The following is a 16,595-nucleotide window of genomic DNA, read 5'->3' as shown; positions in this document are numbered from 1 at the left end:
GTCTTTCTTCTTAGCTTAGATCCCTTAAGCTTGATACCCATGTTGTAGCGGCCCTTTGAATTTTTCCAATCTTATCTATGTGTTTTTTTAGATGAGGATTCCAGACTACTGATGCATACTCCAGGGTTGGTCTGATGAATGATGTTATTATCTGTCTCAGCATGTCTTCATTTATATATGTGAATGCTATTCCCATATTGGCAAGCAGTGTATACATGTTCCGTACCTTCTTATATTGGCAAGCAGTGTATACATGTTCTGTACCTTCTTACCGATGCGGTCAGCCAGAGATAGTCTGTTATTGATAATTACTCCTAGGTCCTTCTCTCTTTCAGATATGTGTAGGGTTTTACTTCCTAACTTATAATCCCAATCTGGTCTTTTTCCACTTTTACCAAACTTGATGACATGACACTTGTCCACATTGAATTCCATTTGCTATTTATTACTCCATTCATGAAGTTTATTTAATTCTTCTTGCAGCTCTCTACAAGAGTCCATGTTAGTAATTCTCTTTTGTATTTTTTCATAATCAGCAAACATATTTAGATAGCTTTCATTTCCAGTGTTACTGTCTATGTCATTTTTAAATACAGTATACAGTACTGAAAACATAATTGGTCCCAGCACTGAGCCCTGTGGAACTCTGCTAGTCACTTCCATGATGAGTAATTTCCCCTTAATACTGTTTTCATTTCCCTTTTTCTGAGAAAATATTGCATCCAGTATTACAGTCTGCCTTGGATTTCCCCTTGATGGTATGGTTTCCATAAAAGTCTTTGGTGCGGTTCTCTGTCAAATGCTTTCATGAAATCTAGATAGATACTGTCCACCCACCCTGCTCTTTTCTGTAATGTTTCTGCAACTCTGTGTGTATGTGTATGCGCCAACACAAGATCGTGCAAGCAGAATGAAAGAAGAGTTCTGGGCAAATGTGGAAGCTTGCATGGAAAAGTTTGAGAGGAATGAAAGAGTCTTTTTGATTGGAGGTATGAATGGAAAAGTAGGGAATGTGAAGGTGGGTGGAATAGTTTGTGAGTGGGGTGTGCCTGTAGAAGTGGATGAGAATGACAGTGCTCTAGTGAACATTTGTGCAGGGAGGGGGTTGATGATAGCCAATACAAAAAATGATCCACAGGTATACATGGCGAGTGATGAGCAGGGTGGGTGGTGAACTGAATGAACAGAAGGCAATTATTGATTGTATGTGTGTGGATGACAGAATTTGAAGGTTTTTAATGGATGCAAGAGCATACAGGGGTTGGGGGAGTGGACTTTTGGACCATCACTTGGTGGTGGTTAAAGTCAAGGTTTGAGTGCAATGGAGGAATAAAAGGAGGGAAGGGCAGGAGGAAGTAGTCTATATAACGAGGGTAGAAAGATTACAAGAGGTTGAAAAAAAGGCAAATGAGGAGTGGTTGGGGTAAATATGATCTGGAGCAGATGGGGGAGGTGGACAGTGTGTGCAAGATATAGAAGAAATCTATGCAGCATGTTAGGTGATGTGTGGAGTGAAAAGAATTAAGGGGGTGCAGGGAACAGCATGATGGAATGAAGAGGTGAGACAAACTATGGTGCAAAAATAGAAAGCATATAGTGAGTGGATGGGAAACAGAGGCATGGAAGAAGTTGTGAGATGGAATAGAGAGCTACATGTAGCTACAGAGGAAGAGAGAAGTGGAACGATTAGTAAGAGAGAGTAAGAAGAGAGTGGATGAGAAATTTGGAAGGAATTTCAGTGCAAAGTGGAGGGAATGTAAGAAAATGTTCTGGAAGGAGGAGGAGGGAGGTGAGAAGGGAGGAAGAGATCAGTAAGATGGAAGTAGTGGAAGCAATGAAGAAAGTCAAAATGGGAAAAGCCCCAGGAGTTGATGGAGTGAATGGTGAAATGCTGATGTAGGGGGAGAGTAGTAGTAGAATGGATATGGGGGATGTGCAGATTGGCCTTGGAGGAAAGTAGATCATGAGGCTTGGAAATCAGGTATAATTATCCCTCTGCACAAAGGAAAAGTGGAAAAAGAGGTGAGTGGTAACATAGGAGCATCTGTCTTCTTATTGTAATAGGAAAAGTTTATGGTAGGATACTTACTGACAGAGTTAGAGAAATGACAGAGGAATTAGTTGGAGAAGAACAGGAAGGTTTTAGGAAGGGAAGAGGTTGTGTAGCTCAGATATTCATTTTTAGGTCTTTAGTGGAAAAGTTTCTAGAGAAGGGAAAGAAGTTGTACATGGCCTTCATGGATTTGTAGAAAGCATATAACTGAGTGGATAGACAAGAAATGTGGAAAATGTTAAGACTATATGGAGTAAATGGGAAGTTGCTGAATCCCGTGAAGAGTATGTGTGAGGGGGCCAAGACTGCAGTGTGTGTAGATTTTAAAGCATCTTTCCTATCACAACCTTCTTTCTGATCATCAGTATGGGTTCCGTCAGGGACGCTGCACTGGCGATCTTCTCACCTACCTTTCAGACTCGTGGTCATCCTCCTTTCAGGACTTTGGCGAAAGCTTTGCCATTGCACTTGACATCTCAAAGGCTTTCGATCAGGTCTGGCATAAATCTTTAATTTCCAAACTGCCCTCTTATGGTTTCTATCCTTCTATCTGTGCCTTCATCTCTAGCTTCCTTTCTGGTCGTTCTATAGCTGCTGTTGTAGACGGCCATCATTCTTCTAGATCTATCAACAGTGGTGTTCCTCAGGACTCTATCCTATCACCAACTCTCTTCCTTTTATTCATCAATTACCTTCTAAGCTCTACATTTAACTCTGTACACTCATACGGTGTTGACTCCACCCTTCACATTTCCATTCGGTTCCTGCAATGTCCATCTCAGCAGTTACTTCAACAGACAAGGGATGAGGCTATGGCACACCTAATGTCTGACTTGGCTCGTATCTCTGACTGGGGTAAAAATAATCTTGTTGTTTTTAATGCATCTAAGACTCAGTTTTTACACCTATCAACCTGACAAAATCTTCCAGAGGTATACCCACTAATGTTTAATAATACTCAACGTAATCCTGCATCATCCTTGAACATGCTTGGGGTTTCATTTACTCGGGACTTATCTTGGAAAGATCATATTACATCTCTTATAAAATCTGCTTCCATGAGATTAGGTGTGCGAAACCGACTCCGTTCCTTCTTTACCCCTGCACAATTGTTGACTCTATACAGGGGTTTTATCCGCCCCTGTTTAGGGTACAGCTCTCATGTGTGGGGAGGCTCCCCACATACAGATCTTCTCAATAGGGTGGAGTCAAAGGCATCTCGTCTCATTAACTCTCCTCCTCTTACTGACGTCCTTCAACCTCTGTCTCTTCATCGCACTGTTGCATCTTTATATCTCGTCTATTGCTACTTCAATGGTCACTGCTCCTCTGAACTGTCTGCATGCATTCCTCCACCTCTACGATGGGCGCGTAGCACCCATCTAGCAGCAAACTGTGATCCCTTTTCTGTCCAACTCTCTAATGCACTCGTTAACCGTTACTCCCAGTCCTTCATTTATGCAACAGGTCAACTCTGGAACTGTCTCCCTCTGTCTGTATTCCCTGCTTCCTATGATCTCGAGTCTTTCAAATGCAGTGTGTCCAGGCATCTCGAAATGATCGGATCTTGAATTTGGGTCTCTCTTGTACTTTGTTTTTCTCTTGGAGGGATCAATAATTGCGGGCTCCTGGCCTTTGGTTCCTTCTTCCTCGCATTAAAAAAAAAAAAAAAAGATAGTGAAGTGAGTGAATTTTTCTGTCTTGAATGTTGGATTGAAACAGGGATGTCATGTTTCCATGGTTGTTCAATCTGTATGTGGATGGTGTTGTAAAAGAGTTACAAGGTAAGGCAGTGGACATTGGAGCGGCCTAAACGAGAGAGGGCAGCATCTGGAAACTTCCTGTACTGTTGTTTGCAGATGATACTGTGTTGTTAAGTGAAGATGAAAGGGAACTCTAAGGCTTAGTGAATGAGTTTGGAAGGATGTAAGAATCGGAATCTAAAGGTGAATGTAGGGAGGAGAAAAGTTATGGTGTTCAAGGGAAATGAAGTCATTGAATGTACAGTGAGGGTGAATGAATAGGAAATGGAAAATGTGAGTTCATTTAAGTACTTAGGTAGTGTGATGAGTAAGGATGGAAGTTTGGAGGATGAAGTGCTTGAAAGGGTACAACCTTAAGGAAGAAAAGTTGCTGGGGTCTTTGAAAGGAGTGAAAAGAAAAATAGGGAAGGGAGCATGGAAATAAAAAAGTTGCTGATAGTATTGATACCAACTCTTACAAATGGAAGTGAAGCTTGGACCTTGTTGGAAGGACACAGGTAAAGAGTGAGAGCAGTGAAACTGAGTTATTTGAGAGGAGCATGTGGAATTGCATTGAGGGAAACTGACAAATGAGGAAGTGTAGGAGTGTTGTGGTGTGGATGTGATAGTGATAGAAAGGGTTAGGGAAAATACACTGAGGTGGTTTGGTCGTGTGGAGAGAATGGAGAGTGAGAAACCAACATGGAGAATGTACAGTATGTGAATGAGGTGGAGGGGGGGAGGCCAAGGATGAGATGGTGGGATGGAGTGGAGAGGTACAGTATATGAGAGAGGGGTATGTGAGCTGGGGGGAGGGCAATGAAATGGTGGGGGACAGGGTAACGTGGAGACAATTTGTTTGTGGCCACCCCGTACGGGATTGAGGCGTCTGGCAATAGATAGATAGAACTAAACTCACTCCTATATCTCCCCACAATACTCAAGGGAGTAGTATAGTTTGAATTACCATTGCTCTCTCTCTCTCTCTCTCTCTCTCTCTCTCTCTCTCTTTTGAAGGAACGTTCTATGAGCTCAGCCTTTGGTTCCTTCTTCCTCACACACACACACACACAAAAAAGGCACTGCTCATGGCACCACGTAAGCAGAATCTGTGCAAGGGGATCTACATAAGCGAAGGAGTTACTGTATATTTAACATAAAAATGAGAGAGGGAGAGGGGGACAGGTAGAGGAAAAGAAAGGGGGAAAGGAGAGAAAGGAGGAACAGGCATGAGATGAGAAGGAAAGAAGAATATCTATCTTTTTATATGTAGCCAGATGCCTTAATCCTGTAAGGATAGAAGGGAGGAAATGGAATAGTGTGGGAAATCAAGGAGAGTTACATCTGGATGGTTGTTGTGATGCCATGCATATCTGAAAGTTAACCAGGTGGATTGTAGGATGAAGTTGCCCTTTAGCAGTCCACCATCTTCCTTTCCATAGATAGGGAGGGAGCTGAGGAGGCAAGAAGGTGAATGGATATGGTAAATAGGTTTGTGATGAAGAGAGGTAAGTGAAAGTGATCATCATTTAAGGAATTGACAGACAGTTGGGTTGTCTGGATTAATTATTTAGAGATTAGCAATTCCAAGGGTTCTGCACTCCATTTTTTAGCACTGTAATAAGTGAATTTATCATGTGGCTGATGAACATGAACACCAGTTATAAAGAAAAAAATATGGACATGCAGATGGTTAGGCTTGTGAGAGAAGGCAAGAATTACAGAACACTGAATGATGTTCTGGTCCTGTTGATTGGACATGCTGTTGACAGCTCTCCCACTTGTATTTTCCTTTTCCTTGTTGTCTGGAGCCTACCACATCCCATGATTAGATGAATGGTATAATGAGGAAGAAGATAAAATATTACCCTTGTATAGTCTTGAGTTATAACATCTGTTAAAGATTTTCACCATTTCCAGGAGAAAAGAATGCAGATTGATAAATGTCATTACAGAGAGAGAGAGAGAAAGAGAGAAGCTTTGGTGGAAAGGAATTAAGAAACACACTGACAGGAAATTAGGTAACAATAATAATTGCCATGGCCACAAACTCCAAAAAGCTGCCATTGCTCAGCTGATAATTCAATTGAAGTTGGTCATCTCTTCCTTGCTCACCCAGTCGTATGTTTTCTAAAATCTCTTCCATAATAATTATTAGTGAACAGTACATAAATTCTGCAAACATGTAATCATTAGTTATTATACCAGTTTTCCAAACATGATTTACTAAGAAAAATATTACAGAAGTTACTAAAATACATAAAACAACAATTGGTGTGATATCATTCACCTCATAATATCACAAGTCTTGCTGCGTATTTATTTTGAAACGCCAATGACGTAGATTTCAAACAGTAATGCTGCATCTAGCAAATTCTGAAGTGAATGTACCAAATGTTAATCATGAAAAAAAGTATAATTTTCAAAACCCGAAACATGGGAAGATGAAACTGCCTGCCAAAATTGCGGACACCGAATAAGCCTAACTTGTGGTATGTGAGGTCAGTGCAGATGATCTTATATTGATCTGTACTAATATTTTGTGTTCAAATGGCTTTATATTACTTTTGTATATATATACTGTATATGAATGTAAATTTTTCACATAATGAAGTAGTAAGGCAAGAGGACGAGTCAGAGTGATTAATTTGTGATTGAGCAAAGAAAACTATTCATCCTGGAAATGAGACAGTATGCTAATTTTTCCTTACCAGCCTCATCAGCTGGGTAGCAGACGACACTCTGAAAAGTCCCCTCAATCATGGGATGAATGCGTCATTGCATATGGTCTTCACCTGAGGTCCACTAACAGCATGCGGTCAAATTGCTTTATATTAGTTTCATATATACTGAAGATATATGGATATGATTTTTCGTTTCATTCAAATAATGAGAGTGTGATCATTGGTGGACTGAAATGAGAACAAGGTTGGTCCTGGAAATGAGACTATTTCCTAATGTACTTTGGTGATTTCTTTTTACTTATCATAATGGAGCATCTTTTCCTCACTGTAGTGAGTAAATACATTAATAATATTTTACTTGTGACTACAGTGATACTTGAAGCACATAAAAGAAAATAGTTTAGTTGACTGACTTTTAATGTACTCAGTTATCAGGTTAGAGTTAGCAAATTTTTGGAGTTTGTGGCCAAGGCAATTGTTGAGCCTTTCTTTATCAAAAACACCATCACTACAGAATTAACAAATGCTCAAAATCATTTTCTTGGACTAAAAAAGTTGAAAATTGAGATAAACCTTGAACTAAGTCCTGGGGAACCTAGGCAAAGATTAGTCATAAAATGCAGACAAACCCCATGAATAAACCTTGAGCTGAGTCCTGGGGTCCTGGGCGAAGATTGGTGATAAAATGCAAATACACCACATGAACCTGGAGTAGCTTTTCCATGCTGAAAATGTGATAGCTCATTGATATTACTTACCGGAGCTTGAAGTTGTATTGACACTTGATTCTCCATAGCAATTCCATCTTCTTGAAAGTACTGCCCACTATTCTAGGCTAGTAACGTTGTCCAAGGGGAAAAAGGAAAATGACTGAAGGGAATGAAACTAACAGAAAAGAAATAAGATTGTGCAGGAAAAAGAAAAAGAAAGGGGATCCAGATTGATGCACCTTTTCTGTATTCTATATTATCCCATTATTATTGCACTGACATTATGTAGAGTATCTGTACTCCAGTTTGTAATTTGCAATATTTCCAGATTTAGAACAATTTTCAAAGATGCCACCGGCTCAAAGTCATGGGCTAAGAAGATGCAGAAGAAGAAGGAACGTGAAGAAGTGTTGGCCAAGAGTTCTTCTTTGGAGGCAGCAAGGCAAAGGAAGTGTAATGAACTAAAAGAGAGGCAGAAGCTCAACAAAATACGACGTGAAGAGAATGCTAGGAAGTCAGAAATTGTTCAAGTGGTGAGTAATATTTAGACTGTGTGCATGTCTGTGGAGAGATTATGTATACAGGAAAGTCCCAAGTTTTGCGCCTAATTGGTTTTGTGAAAAGTGCTGTGAACCATGAAACTGCAGAAGTTGAGGCATTGATCCTATGGGAAGTAGGCTAATTGGTTCCAGTTCCCCTGCCAACTCCCCCTAAAACCCACTTATGCTATGTAGAATTTACTGATCACATGTGAATAGAAACTGGTATTAATACAAAGTACATAATAGGCAAGGAAATTCACTTGAAATGCTGGAGTGAGGTGTTTAATGGAAGGGATGGGGTTGTAATTTCTGAGGCAGGTGGTGAGGCTACTGTGCCTTGCCACCTCTCGCACCTACACCCTCCTCTGCTTCTGCTGTCTCCTCCTCTCCACGCAACACATCCATCCTGTGCTGCATCTCTTCTTAGGTAATGGCAGCGAACAAGTGGCGATCGCTTTCCGTGTACTTGTTTTGTTTACGTTTTTTTGCCACTAACTGAGGTATTTTTGCGCAAAACCTGGTGCTTAGGAATATTTGCAGGCCACTGCCAACCAAGAAACCGTGAACAAAAATGTTGCTAAACTTGAGGCTTTACTGTATGATATAATTTTATAGAATCAAGTACAGGTACAGTACAACAATTTTCTGGCACCCTTTGTTCCAGAGCATTGCCTGATGAACTGTTTTGCTCTGCTAATGGTCAGATATAATAATTCAACAATTCACCTCTGACTCACTGTCCTGCAGTGTAATCAAACACATGTTGTCATTTAAGTTCTTTATGGAACGACTGAGTCTAGTTCATTGTCCTGACAAATCCACTTCTTCCAACACTGTTGAAACCTTTTCATCATCATTCAGTCATGCTTAGTACTCTTACCATCTCTCATAGTTTTTCTGATGTTCATTCACTCTTCAAAGGCATGTCTGGAAAGTGGTCCCATCTGGATAGTGTGCCCCAGCCTCCTGGGTTGTATTTAAGGACCCTAACCCAGCCTAACTTTGAAGGCCACCTAAATAACTCCCTACTGGACATGCATAGCAACTATTTAAACTTACTTAAGACCCTGTTCACACCAATTATGGACATAAAGCATGAAATAAATGAAAAGGAACCAAAGAATGAGGAATTAGAAGTGACTGTACCTCAGCCAGGGTACTTACAGCACATCTGTGGCTGCCTTCTCTAAGGCTTTGGCAGTGGTGAAAATGCTCTTGAAGCACATACAGTAATCCAGTGTTGTGCTGCACATACAGTAATTCTTTGCACTGTGAGTTATAATTGTTTAACACTGCACATTCTGTTACAGTAATTGCACCATGCCAGTTTCAGCCACCAGTTTGCACTCCACAGTTAATCCTTTGCACTCGAAATTCTAATTTCTTAACACTGCACAACACTGTAAATTCCCATGTGGTCTAGTGGTGAGGTATTGCAGTTTATTCGCTGTTTATTCACAAAAAACTAGCACGTGTGGCATCCATTGCAATGAGCATCTACTCGCGATTGAAGTTAGGCGGTAACTGTTGGTGACTCGGTGAGGGGGAAACAGGGTTGTCAGATTGCAACTCTGCCACATTACCAAACACCTTTGTTTTCATTACCAAATTTAACTTTTCGTTACCAAATTCGTAAAGCTAGCATTTATTCTTCACTAATTATATATATACAAGTGGAAATACATTTTTTTTTTTTTTTTTTTTTTTTTTTTTTATGCGAGGAAGAAGGAACCAAAGGCCATGAGCCCGCAGTAACAGTTCCCTCCAAGAGAAAAACAAAATACAATAGAGAGCCAAATTCAAGATCCGATCATTTTGAGATGCCTGGACACACTGCGTTTGAAAGACTGGAGATCATAGGCAGCAGGAAATACAGACAGAGGGAGACAGTTCCAGAGCTGACCTGTTGCATGAATGAAAGACTGGGAGTAACGGTTAACTCTTGCATTAGAGTTGGACAGAAAAGGGATGAGAGTTTGCTGCCAGACGGGTGCTACGCGCTCCGTCGTAGGTGGAGGAATGCAAGCAGACAGTTCAGAGGAGCAGTGACCATTAAAGTAGCGATAGAAAAGAGATAAAGATGCAACAGTGCGGCGAAGAGACAGAGGTTGAAGGGAGTCAGTAAGAGGAGGAGAGTTAATGAGACGAAAAGCCTTTGACTCCACCCTATTGAGAAGAGCTGTATGTGGGGAGCCTCCCCACACATGAGAGTTGTACTCCACACAGGGCGGATAAAACCCCTGTATAGAGTCAACAATTGTGCAGGGGTAAAGAAAGAGCGGAGTCGGCTTAGCACACCCAATCTCTTGGAAGCAGATTTTACAAGAGATGTAATATGATCTTTCCAAGATAAGTCCCGAGTAAATGAAACCCCAAGCATGTTCAAGGATGATGCAGGATTAAGCTGAATATTATTAAACATTAGTGGGTATACCTGTGGAAGATTTTGTCGGGTTGATAGGTGTAAGAACTGAGTCTTAGAAGCATTAAAGACAACCATATTATTTTTACCCCAGTCAGAGATATGAGCCAAGTCAGACATTAGGTGTGCCATAGCCTCATCCCTTGTTTCTTGAAGTAACTGTTGAGATGGGCGTTGTGGGAACCGAATGGAAAGGTGAAGGTGGAGTCATCAGCGTATGAGTGGATAGGGTTAGATGTACAGCTTAAAAGATCATTGATGAATAAAAGGAAGAGAGTTGGTGATAGGACAGAGCCCTGAGGAACACCACTGTTGACAGATCTAGGAGAAGAACGATGGCCGTCTACGACAGCAGCTATAAAACGACCAGAAAGGAAGCTAGCGATGAAGGTACAGATAGAAGGATAGAAACCGTAGGAGGGCAGTTTGGAAATTAAAGATTTATGCCAGACTCGATCGAAAGCCTTTGAGATGTCAAGTGCAATGGCAAAGCTTTCGCCAAAGTCCCGAAAGGAGGATGACCAGGAGTCTGAAAGGTAGGTGAGAAGATCGCCAGTGGAGGCGTCCCTGACGGAACCCATACTGACGATCGGAAAGAAGGTTGTGATAGGAAAGATGCCTTAAAATTTTTTTATTAAGAATTGACTCGAAAACTTTTGAAATACAGGACGTTAAAGCAATTGGACGATAGTTGGAGGGTTGGGAGTGGTCACCCTTCTTTGGGACTGGCTGAATGAGAGCAAACTTCCAGCAAGAAGGAAAGGTACAAGTTGACAGACAAAGGCGAAATAGTTTGCCTAGGCAGGGTGTAAGCACAGAAGCACAGTTTTTGAGAACAACAGGAGGGACCCCATCAGGCCCATATGCCTTGTTAGTACTGAGGCCAGTAATGGCAGAAAATACATCAACTGAAGAAATTTTAATGTCAGCCATGAGGAAGTCAGAGGGGGAAGTGATGGAGGAACAGCACCGGAATCGTCTAAGGTGGAATTGGAGGAGAAAGTCTGTGCGAAGAGATCTGCTTTATCAGTAGAAGAAATAGCTACAGAACCATCAGAGTAGAAAAGAGGAGGGAAGGATGATGAGGTAAAGTTGTTAGAAAGATTTTTGGCAAGGTGCCAGAAGGAGCGGGAAGAATTCGAGTTGGAGAGTTGAGAGCATTTAGTATGGATGAAATTATTTTTAGTAGAGCGAAGAACAGACTTAGCACGATTCCGGGCAGAAACGTAAAGATTATGTGATTCAGGGGTGGGTTGGCTCCGGTACCTTTTGTAGGCCTTCTCCTTGTTGCGGACAGCATTAGAACAAACGTGATTAAACCAAGGCTTTCTTGCGTTAGTCAAAGGATATGAGAAAGGAATGTATGCTTCCATGCCCGAGAGAATAACCTCCGTAATGCGCAAGGCACACTCAGATGGCTCACGGCCATGGAAGCAATAATCATTCCAGGGAAAATCAAAGAAGTACTGCCTGAGGGCCTCCCAGTCCGCAGCTCCAAAATACCAGAGACGACGTTTCCCTGGAGGGTCCGCAGGCCGTACTGGAGCGATAGGACAGGTTAAGGTAATAAGGTTGTGATCGGAGGAGCCCAACGGAGAGAAAAGATTAACAGAGTAAGCAGAAGGATTAGTTGTGAGGAAGAGGTCAAGTATGTTGGAGCTCTCTCCAAGGCGGTCAGGGATACGGGTAGGGTGCTGTACAAGCTGCTCTAGGTCATTAAGGATAGAAAAGATGTAGGCTTGTTCACCAGGTGGATCCGTGAAAGGAGAGGAGAGCCAAAGGTGGTGGTGAACATTGAAATCTCCAAGAATGGAGATTTCAGAGAAAGGAGAAATGGACAGAATGTGTTCCATCGTAGAAGTAAGATAGTCGAAGAATTTTTGATAGTAGAATTAGGGGATAAGTAAACAGCACAGATATATTTAGTCAGAGAATGACAGGAAAGCCGAAGCCAGAGAGTGGAGAATTCAGAAGAATCAAGTTCAGGAACACGAGAGCAAGATAAGTCGTTGCGTATGTATACACAACAGCCACCTTTGGCTTTGAAATGAGTATAGAGAAAGTAGGAGGATACAGAAAAGGGTTTGCTGTCAGTTGCCTCAGACAGCTGAGTCTCCGTTAGAAAAAGAAGGTGAGGTTTAGAGGAGGAGAGGTGGTGCTCAACAGAGCGAAAGTTAGATGAAAGGCCGCGAATGTTGCAGAAATGAAGAAGAAGAGAGTCAGACAGTGGTTCCAGGCACCTCGGGTCGTCACCGGGAGAGGGGCAGATGGCGGGGGCATTTATGGTCCCCCCCCCTGGGGACTCCGAGGCTAGGTGAATTGACGCTATTTTGGTAAATTTTGAATAGGAAGTGTAGTGTGTACTGTGCATGTAGTTTGGTGAAGATAGATAGAGAAATTTGTACTGGAGAGCATGCTGGCCTACTCTCTGTGTAACTGAGACACTGAAAAAGTTCAGCAAAGGGGGATGGTCAGGAACTAGTCCTGAGGGCTGATGAAACGGGAGCTCCAGCACTCCCTGTCATCAGCTTTCCATCCACCTCGGGAGTACTGCATGTTTATTATTTTCACGCTATGTAGGCTAGCAGATTAATCAGAGAGAGCAAACAATCCATCATCTCCATCCTGTGTATCCTCATACATATGAAAAATTCGTTTGGTAATGCATTATTCTGATTCATTACCAAACGAATTTTTTCATTACCAAATTGGCCCACATTTGATAATGAAAAATACCAATTGGCAACCCTGACAGGGGAGGGGGGAGGGGGGGAGGAAGGAAGGGTTGAAGGGGCCATGGTGTAAACAGCTGTTCGGTTCCGCGTGGCAATTTTAAATTACGGGTGGGGAAAAATTTGATTTTGGGGGGATTTTTTCTTTTTTTGGCCATTTTTGGGTTCTGAAGGTCCAGGCCCACAATGTCCAGTAAGTGAGGTGTCCAGAAAGTGGCCATCCTGATAGTACGGGGATTACTGTACATGTATACTGTATACAGTATAGTAAGACTTACATAAATCAGGATCCTTTTAGTCGGGATTACGGCATGGCATATGATGTTCATTGATGAAAATAATTTGTTAAAAAAAAAAAAAATCGTCATAATCCTGGGAAAAAATAATCCTGAGTCGTAAAGTGTTTTTAATGGAAACTTAATCTCAGCATGATGCAGTAGGGTTATCATGTTGTAGCTTGTGGGGGCCCATCATCAGTCTAGCATCTGCCACCACTCGTATAGGTATCCTCTTGCGCCCGCTCCTGTAGTGATTCCGTGTTTCGCTCTTTTATTCGTTACTCGCATGGCATCCAAGGCTCCAAAATGTTGCACAGAAGCGATCATGTGCCCCCCTAACACCTCTGTATCCCCCTTATGCATGGGTTACACCCTCTGCAAACATGGAAAACTATTTTTTTTTTTTTTTTCTGGAGACCTCACTCTCCATAAGTCGGAATTTCATTGAACGTGGAATGGCCTCAGCCCCTGTTATTCCATCTTAAAGAGGTTTTACTGTATATATAATCCACTAGCTGACATGTAGGGAACAAGTATAAGTTGGTTATGTGTTTACAACTCAGCCTTAGAAATGGTTTCTTGGCTTACAGGAAACCATTATGTTTGTCGCCCAAAGAAAGAAGTTGTAAAAAGTGATCGGAAAGATGGGAAAAATAGGAAGAGAGGAGGGCACACACAAAAGAAGAATAATAAAGGTGAAGGAAAAGATAGGCAACACTACATCAAGTGAGTGGATGATGGTCACCATCACCTATATATATTATATATATTTATATATATAGGTGTTGCCTAGTTAGGAATGATAAAGGGTGTGTGGCGTGGCATGAGTAACAACAAAGAAGAAAGATACGGCATGGTGGGATAAGGAAGTTAAGAGAGCAGTGGAGGAAAAGAGGAAGAAGTGGCTAAAGTGGTTACAGGACAGGGGTTCAGTTGAAATAAGAACTGACTATATTGAGAGCCTAAGTGGCTCAGTTGGTAAGCTGCTGTACTCACGCAGTTGCAAGCGCTGGTTCGAATCCTCGCAATATTTAATTTCAGCATCCCCTGGGGGTAGGGGGGTTCAAGAATACTCCCCCAGTATCCCTGCTTGTCGTACGAGGCGACTAAAAGGGTTGGTGGTGGGTTAGTGCCCCACCCCGTAAAAAGAACTAACTAAAAAAGCGAACAAAGCACCTCGGACCTGGACGGACCATACGTTGACGACTAAGGAACGGACGAAGGACATTCTTAGGGTGGGAACGTGGAATGTGAGAGGAGTGAATGATGAAGTGAAAGAGAAAGAGATTGTTCAGGTGCTTGAGGATGCAAAAGTGGATATATGTGGATTGACTGAAACTAAATGGGAAGGTGAAAGGGTGAGAGAATGGGAATATGGTTCAGGTATATGTGCGGGAGTCAGTGAGAATGAGAGGGCAAGAGAGGGAGTATGTCTGATGATAAGCAAGAAGTGGAAGGAGAATATAAGAGAGTATGGAACAGTGGGTGCAAGGATTGTATGGGTGAGGATGAAAGTAGGTATACAAGCGTGGGTGATTGTATGTGTGTATGCCTCTACAGAGGATCGAGTGGCAAGAGTGAAAGATGAGTTTTGGGCGAGTGTAGAAGCGTGTATGAAAAAGTTTGAGAGGAGCGAGAGAGTGCTGTTGATTGGAGACATGAATGGCAAAGTTGGGAATGTATGAGTGGATGGAGTGGTTGGTCAGTGGGGTGTGCCAGCTGATGTAGATGGGAATGGAAGTGCTTTGGTGGACATCTGTGCTTTTAAGGGATTGGCAATAGCCAACACCTACTTTCGGCATAAGATGATCCACCGGTATACATGGAGAGTAATGAGGAGGATGGATGGTGAACTTGTTGAACGAAAGGCAATGATAGACTACGTGTGTGTGGATGAGCGAATGAGAAGACAAGTGTTGGATGCAAGAGTGTGGAGAGGGTGGGGGAAAGGAGTCTCAGACCATCACTTAGTGATGGCCAAGGTAGAGCTGCAAAGAAAGTGGCCGAGGAGATGAAGGGGAAGACAGGAGGAAGCAACTCCTGTGAGAAGAGTGGAGAAATTGCAAGATAGTGAGAAAATGACAGAGTATAAGAGCATAGTGGAAGAAAGACTGGGAAGGTATGAGCTAGAGCAGATGGAAGGGGTGGAAAACGTATGTAAGATATTCACGGAGGAGATAGGCGCAGCGTGTGAGGCAGTTTGTGGAGTGAGGAGGAGATGCAAGGGTGTGCAAGGGACAGCATGGTGGAATGATGAGGTGAAACGAGCTGTGGAACAAAAGAAGAAGGCATATAGTGAATGGTTAGCGAGTAGAGTTAAGGGAGAAGATGAGAGAGAGAAGAGAGAGGTATATGTGAGCAGGAGAAGGGAGGTTAAGAGACTGGTGAAGGAGAGTAAGAAGAAAGTGGATGAAGAGTTTGGGAGGAATCTGAGTGTGAAATGGAGGGAGAGTAAGAAATTGTTTTGGAAGGAGGTAAAGAAAGTAAGGCAGTGTGAAAGGGGAAATAGTAGGGGAGTGAAAGATAGGAATAATAGATTGTTGGTGGAGAAGAGAGAGAAACTGAAGAGATGGAAGGAGCACTTTGAGGATTTGTTGAATGCGGAGAGTGAGAACAGTGCAAGTATAAGTGGTTGGGGAATGGCTGGGAGAAGAAGAGATGAGAGGAGGGAGGAAGAGATCAGTAGGGCGGAGGTAGTGGAAGCGATGAAGAATATTAAGTTGGGAAAGGCCCCACGAATTGATGGAGTGTGTGGTGAAATGCTTAGGTATGGGGGTGAGATTGTTGTGGAGTGGATATGGAAGTTGTGTAGATTGGCTTGGGAAGAGGGAAGGGTTCCAGAGGACTGAAAATCAGGTATAATTGTTCCTTTATACAAAGGAAAAGGAGAGAGAGAAGTATGTGGTAACCATAGGGGTATTTGCCTACTTAGTGTGACTGGTAAAATATATGGTAGAATACTCATTGATAGGGTTAGGCATATGACAGAGGAGCTAGTTGGAGAAGAACAAGGGGGATTTAGGAAGGGAAAAGGGTGTGTAGATCAGATATTTGTTCTAAGATGTTTAGTGGAGAAGTATCTAGAGAAGGGAAGGAAAGTGTATGCTGCCTTCATGGACTTGGAGAAAGCTTATGACAGAATAGATAGGCAAGGTATGTGGAAGGTATTAAGAATATATGGAGTGGAGGGGAAATTGTTGAGTGCTGTGAAGAGTATGTACGAGGGAGCTAGGGCTACGGTGCGAATGGATGGTGAGCTGAGTTAGTTCTTTGATCTCAATGTGGGACTGAAACAGGGTTGTGTGATGTCTCCATGGCTGTTTAATATATACATGGATGGGGTTGTAAAGGAGGTGCAGGGTAGGGCAATGGATGTGGGGGTGGCTCTAATGAATGAGGGTGAGATTTGGAAGATTCCGGTGTTGCTGTTGG

At 42.3% G+C, this 16,595-nt stretch overlaps 1 protein-coding gene across 1 annotated transcript in view; it reads left to right on the top strand.

Annotated features, from left to right (window-relative positions):
- LOC145411309 (uncharacterized) overlaps window positions 1-16,595 on the top strand; it is a 141,429-nt gene that overhangs the window by 55,719 nt on the left and 69,115 nt on the right. Inside the window, exon 3 of the mRNA XM_080281331.1 lies at window positions 7,518-7,722. Within this exon, the coding sequence (XP_080137457.1) occupies window positions 7,518-7,722 (205 nt within the window). The remainder of the gene's footprint in view (window positions 1-7,517; window positions 7,723-16,595) is intronic.

This window comes from Coenobita brevimanus, chromosome 89 (genome assembly GCF_032717465.1).
Source record: "Coenobita brevimanus isolate Jiangsu-jjx chromosome 89, ASM3271746v2, whole genome shotgun sequence".
Classification (NCBI taxonomy): domain Eukaryota; kingdom Metazoa; phylum Arthropoda; class Malacostraca; order Decapoda; family Coenobitidae; genus Coenobita; species Coenobita brevimanus.
The sequence above is the reverse complement of the archived record's forward strand: the minus strand, read 5'-3'. Positions and strand labels throughout refer to the sequence as shown.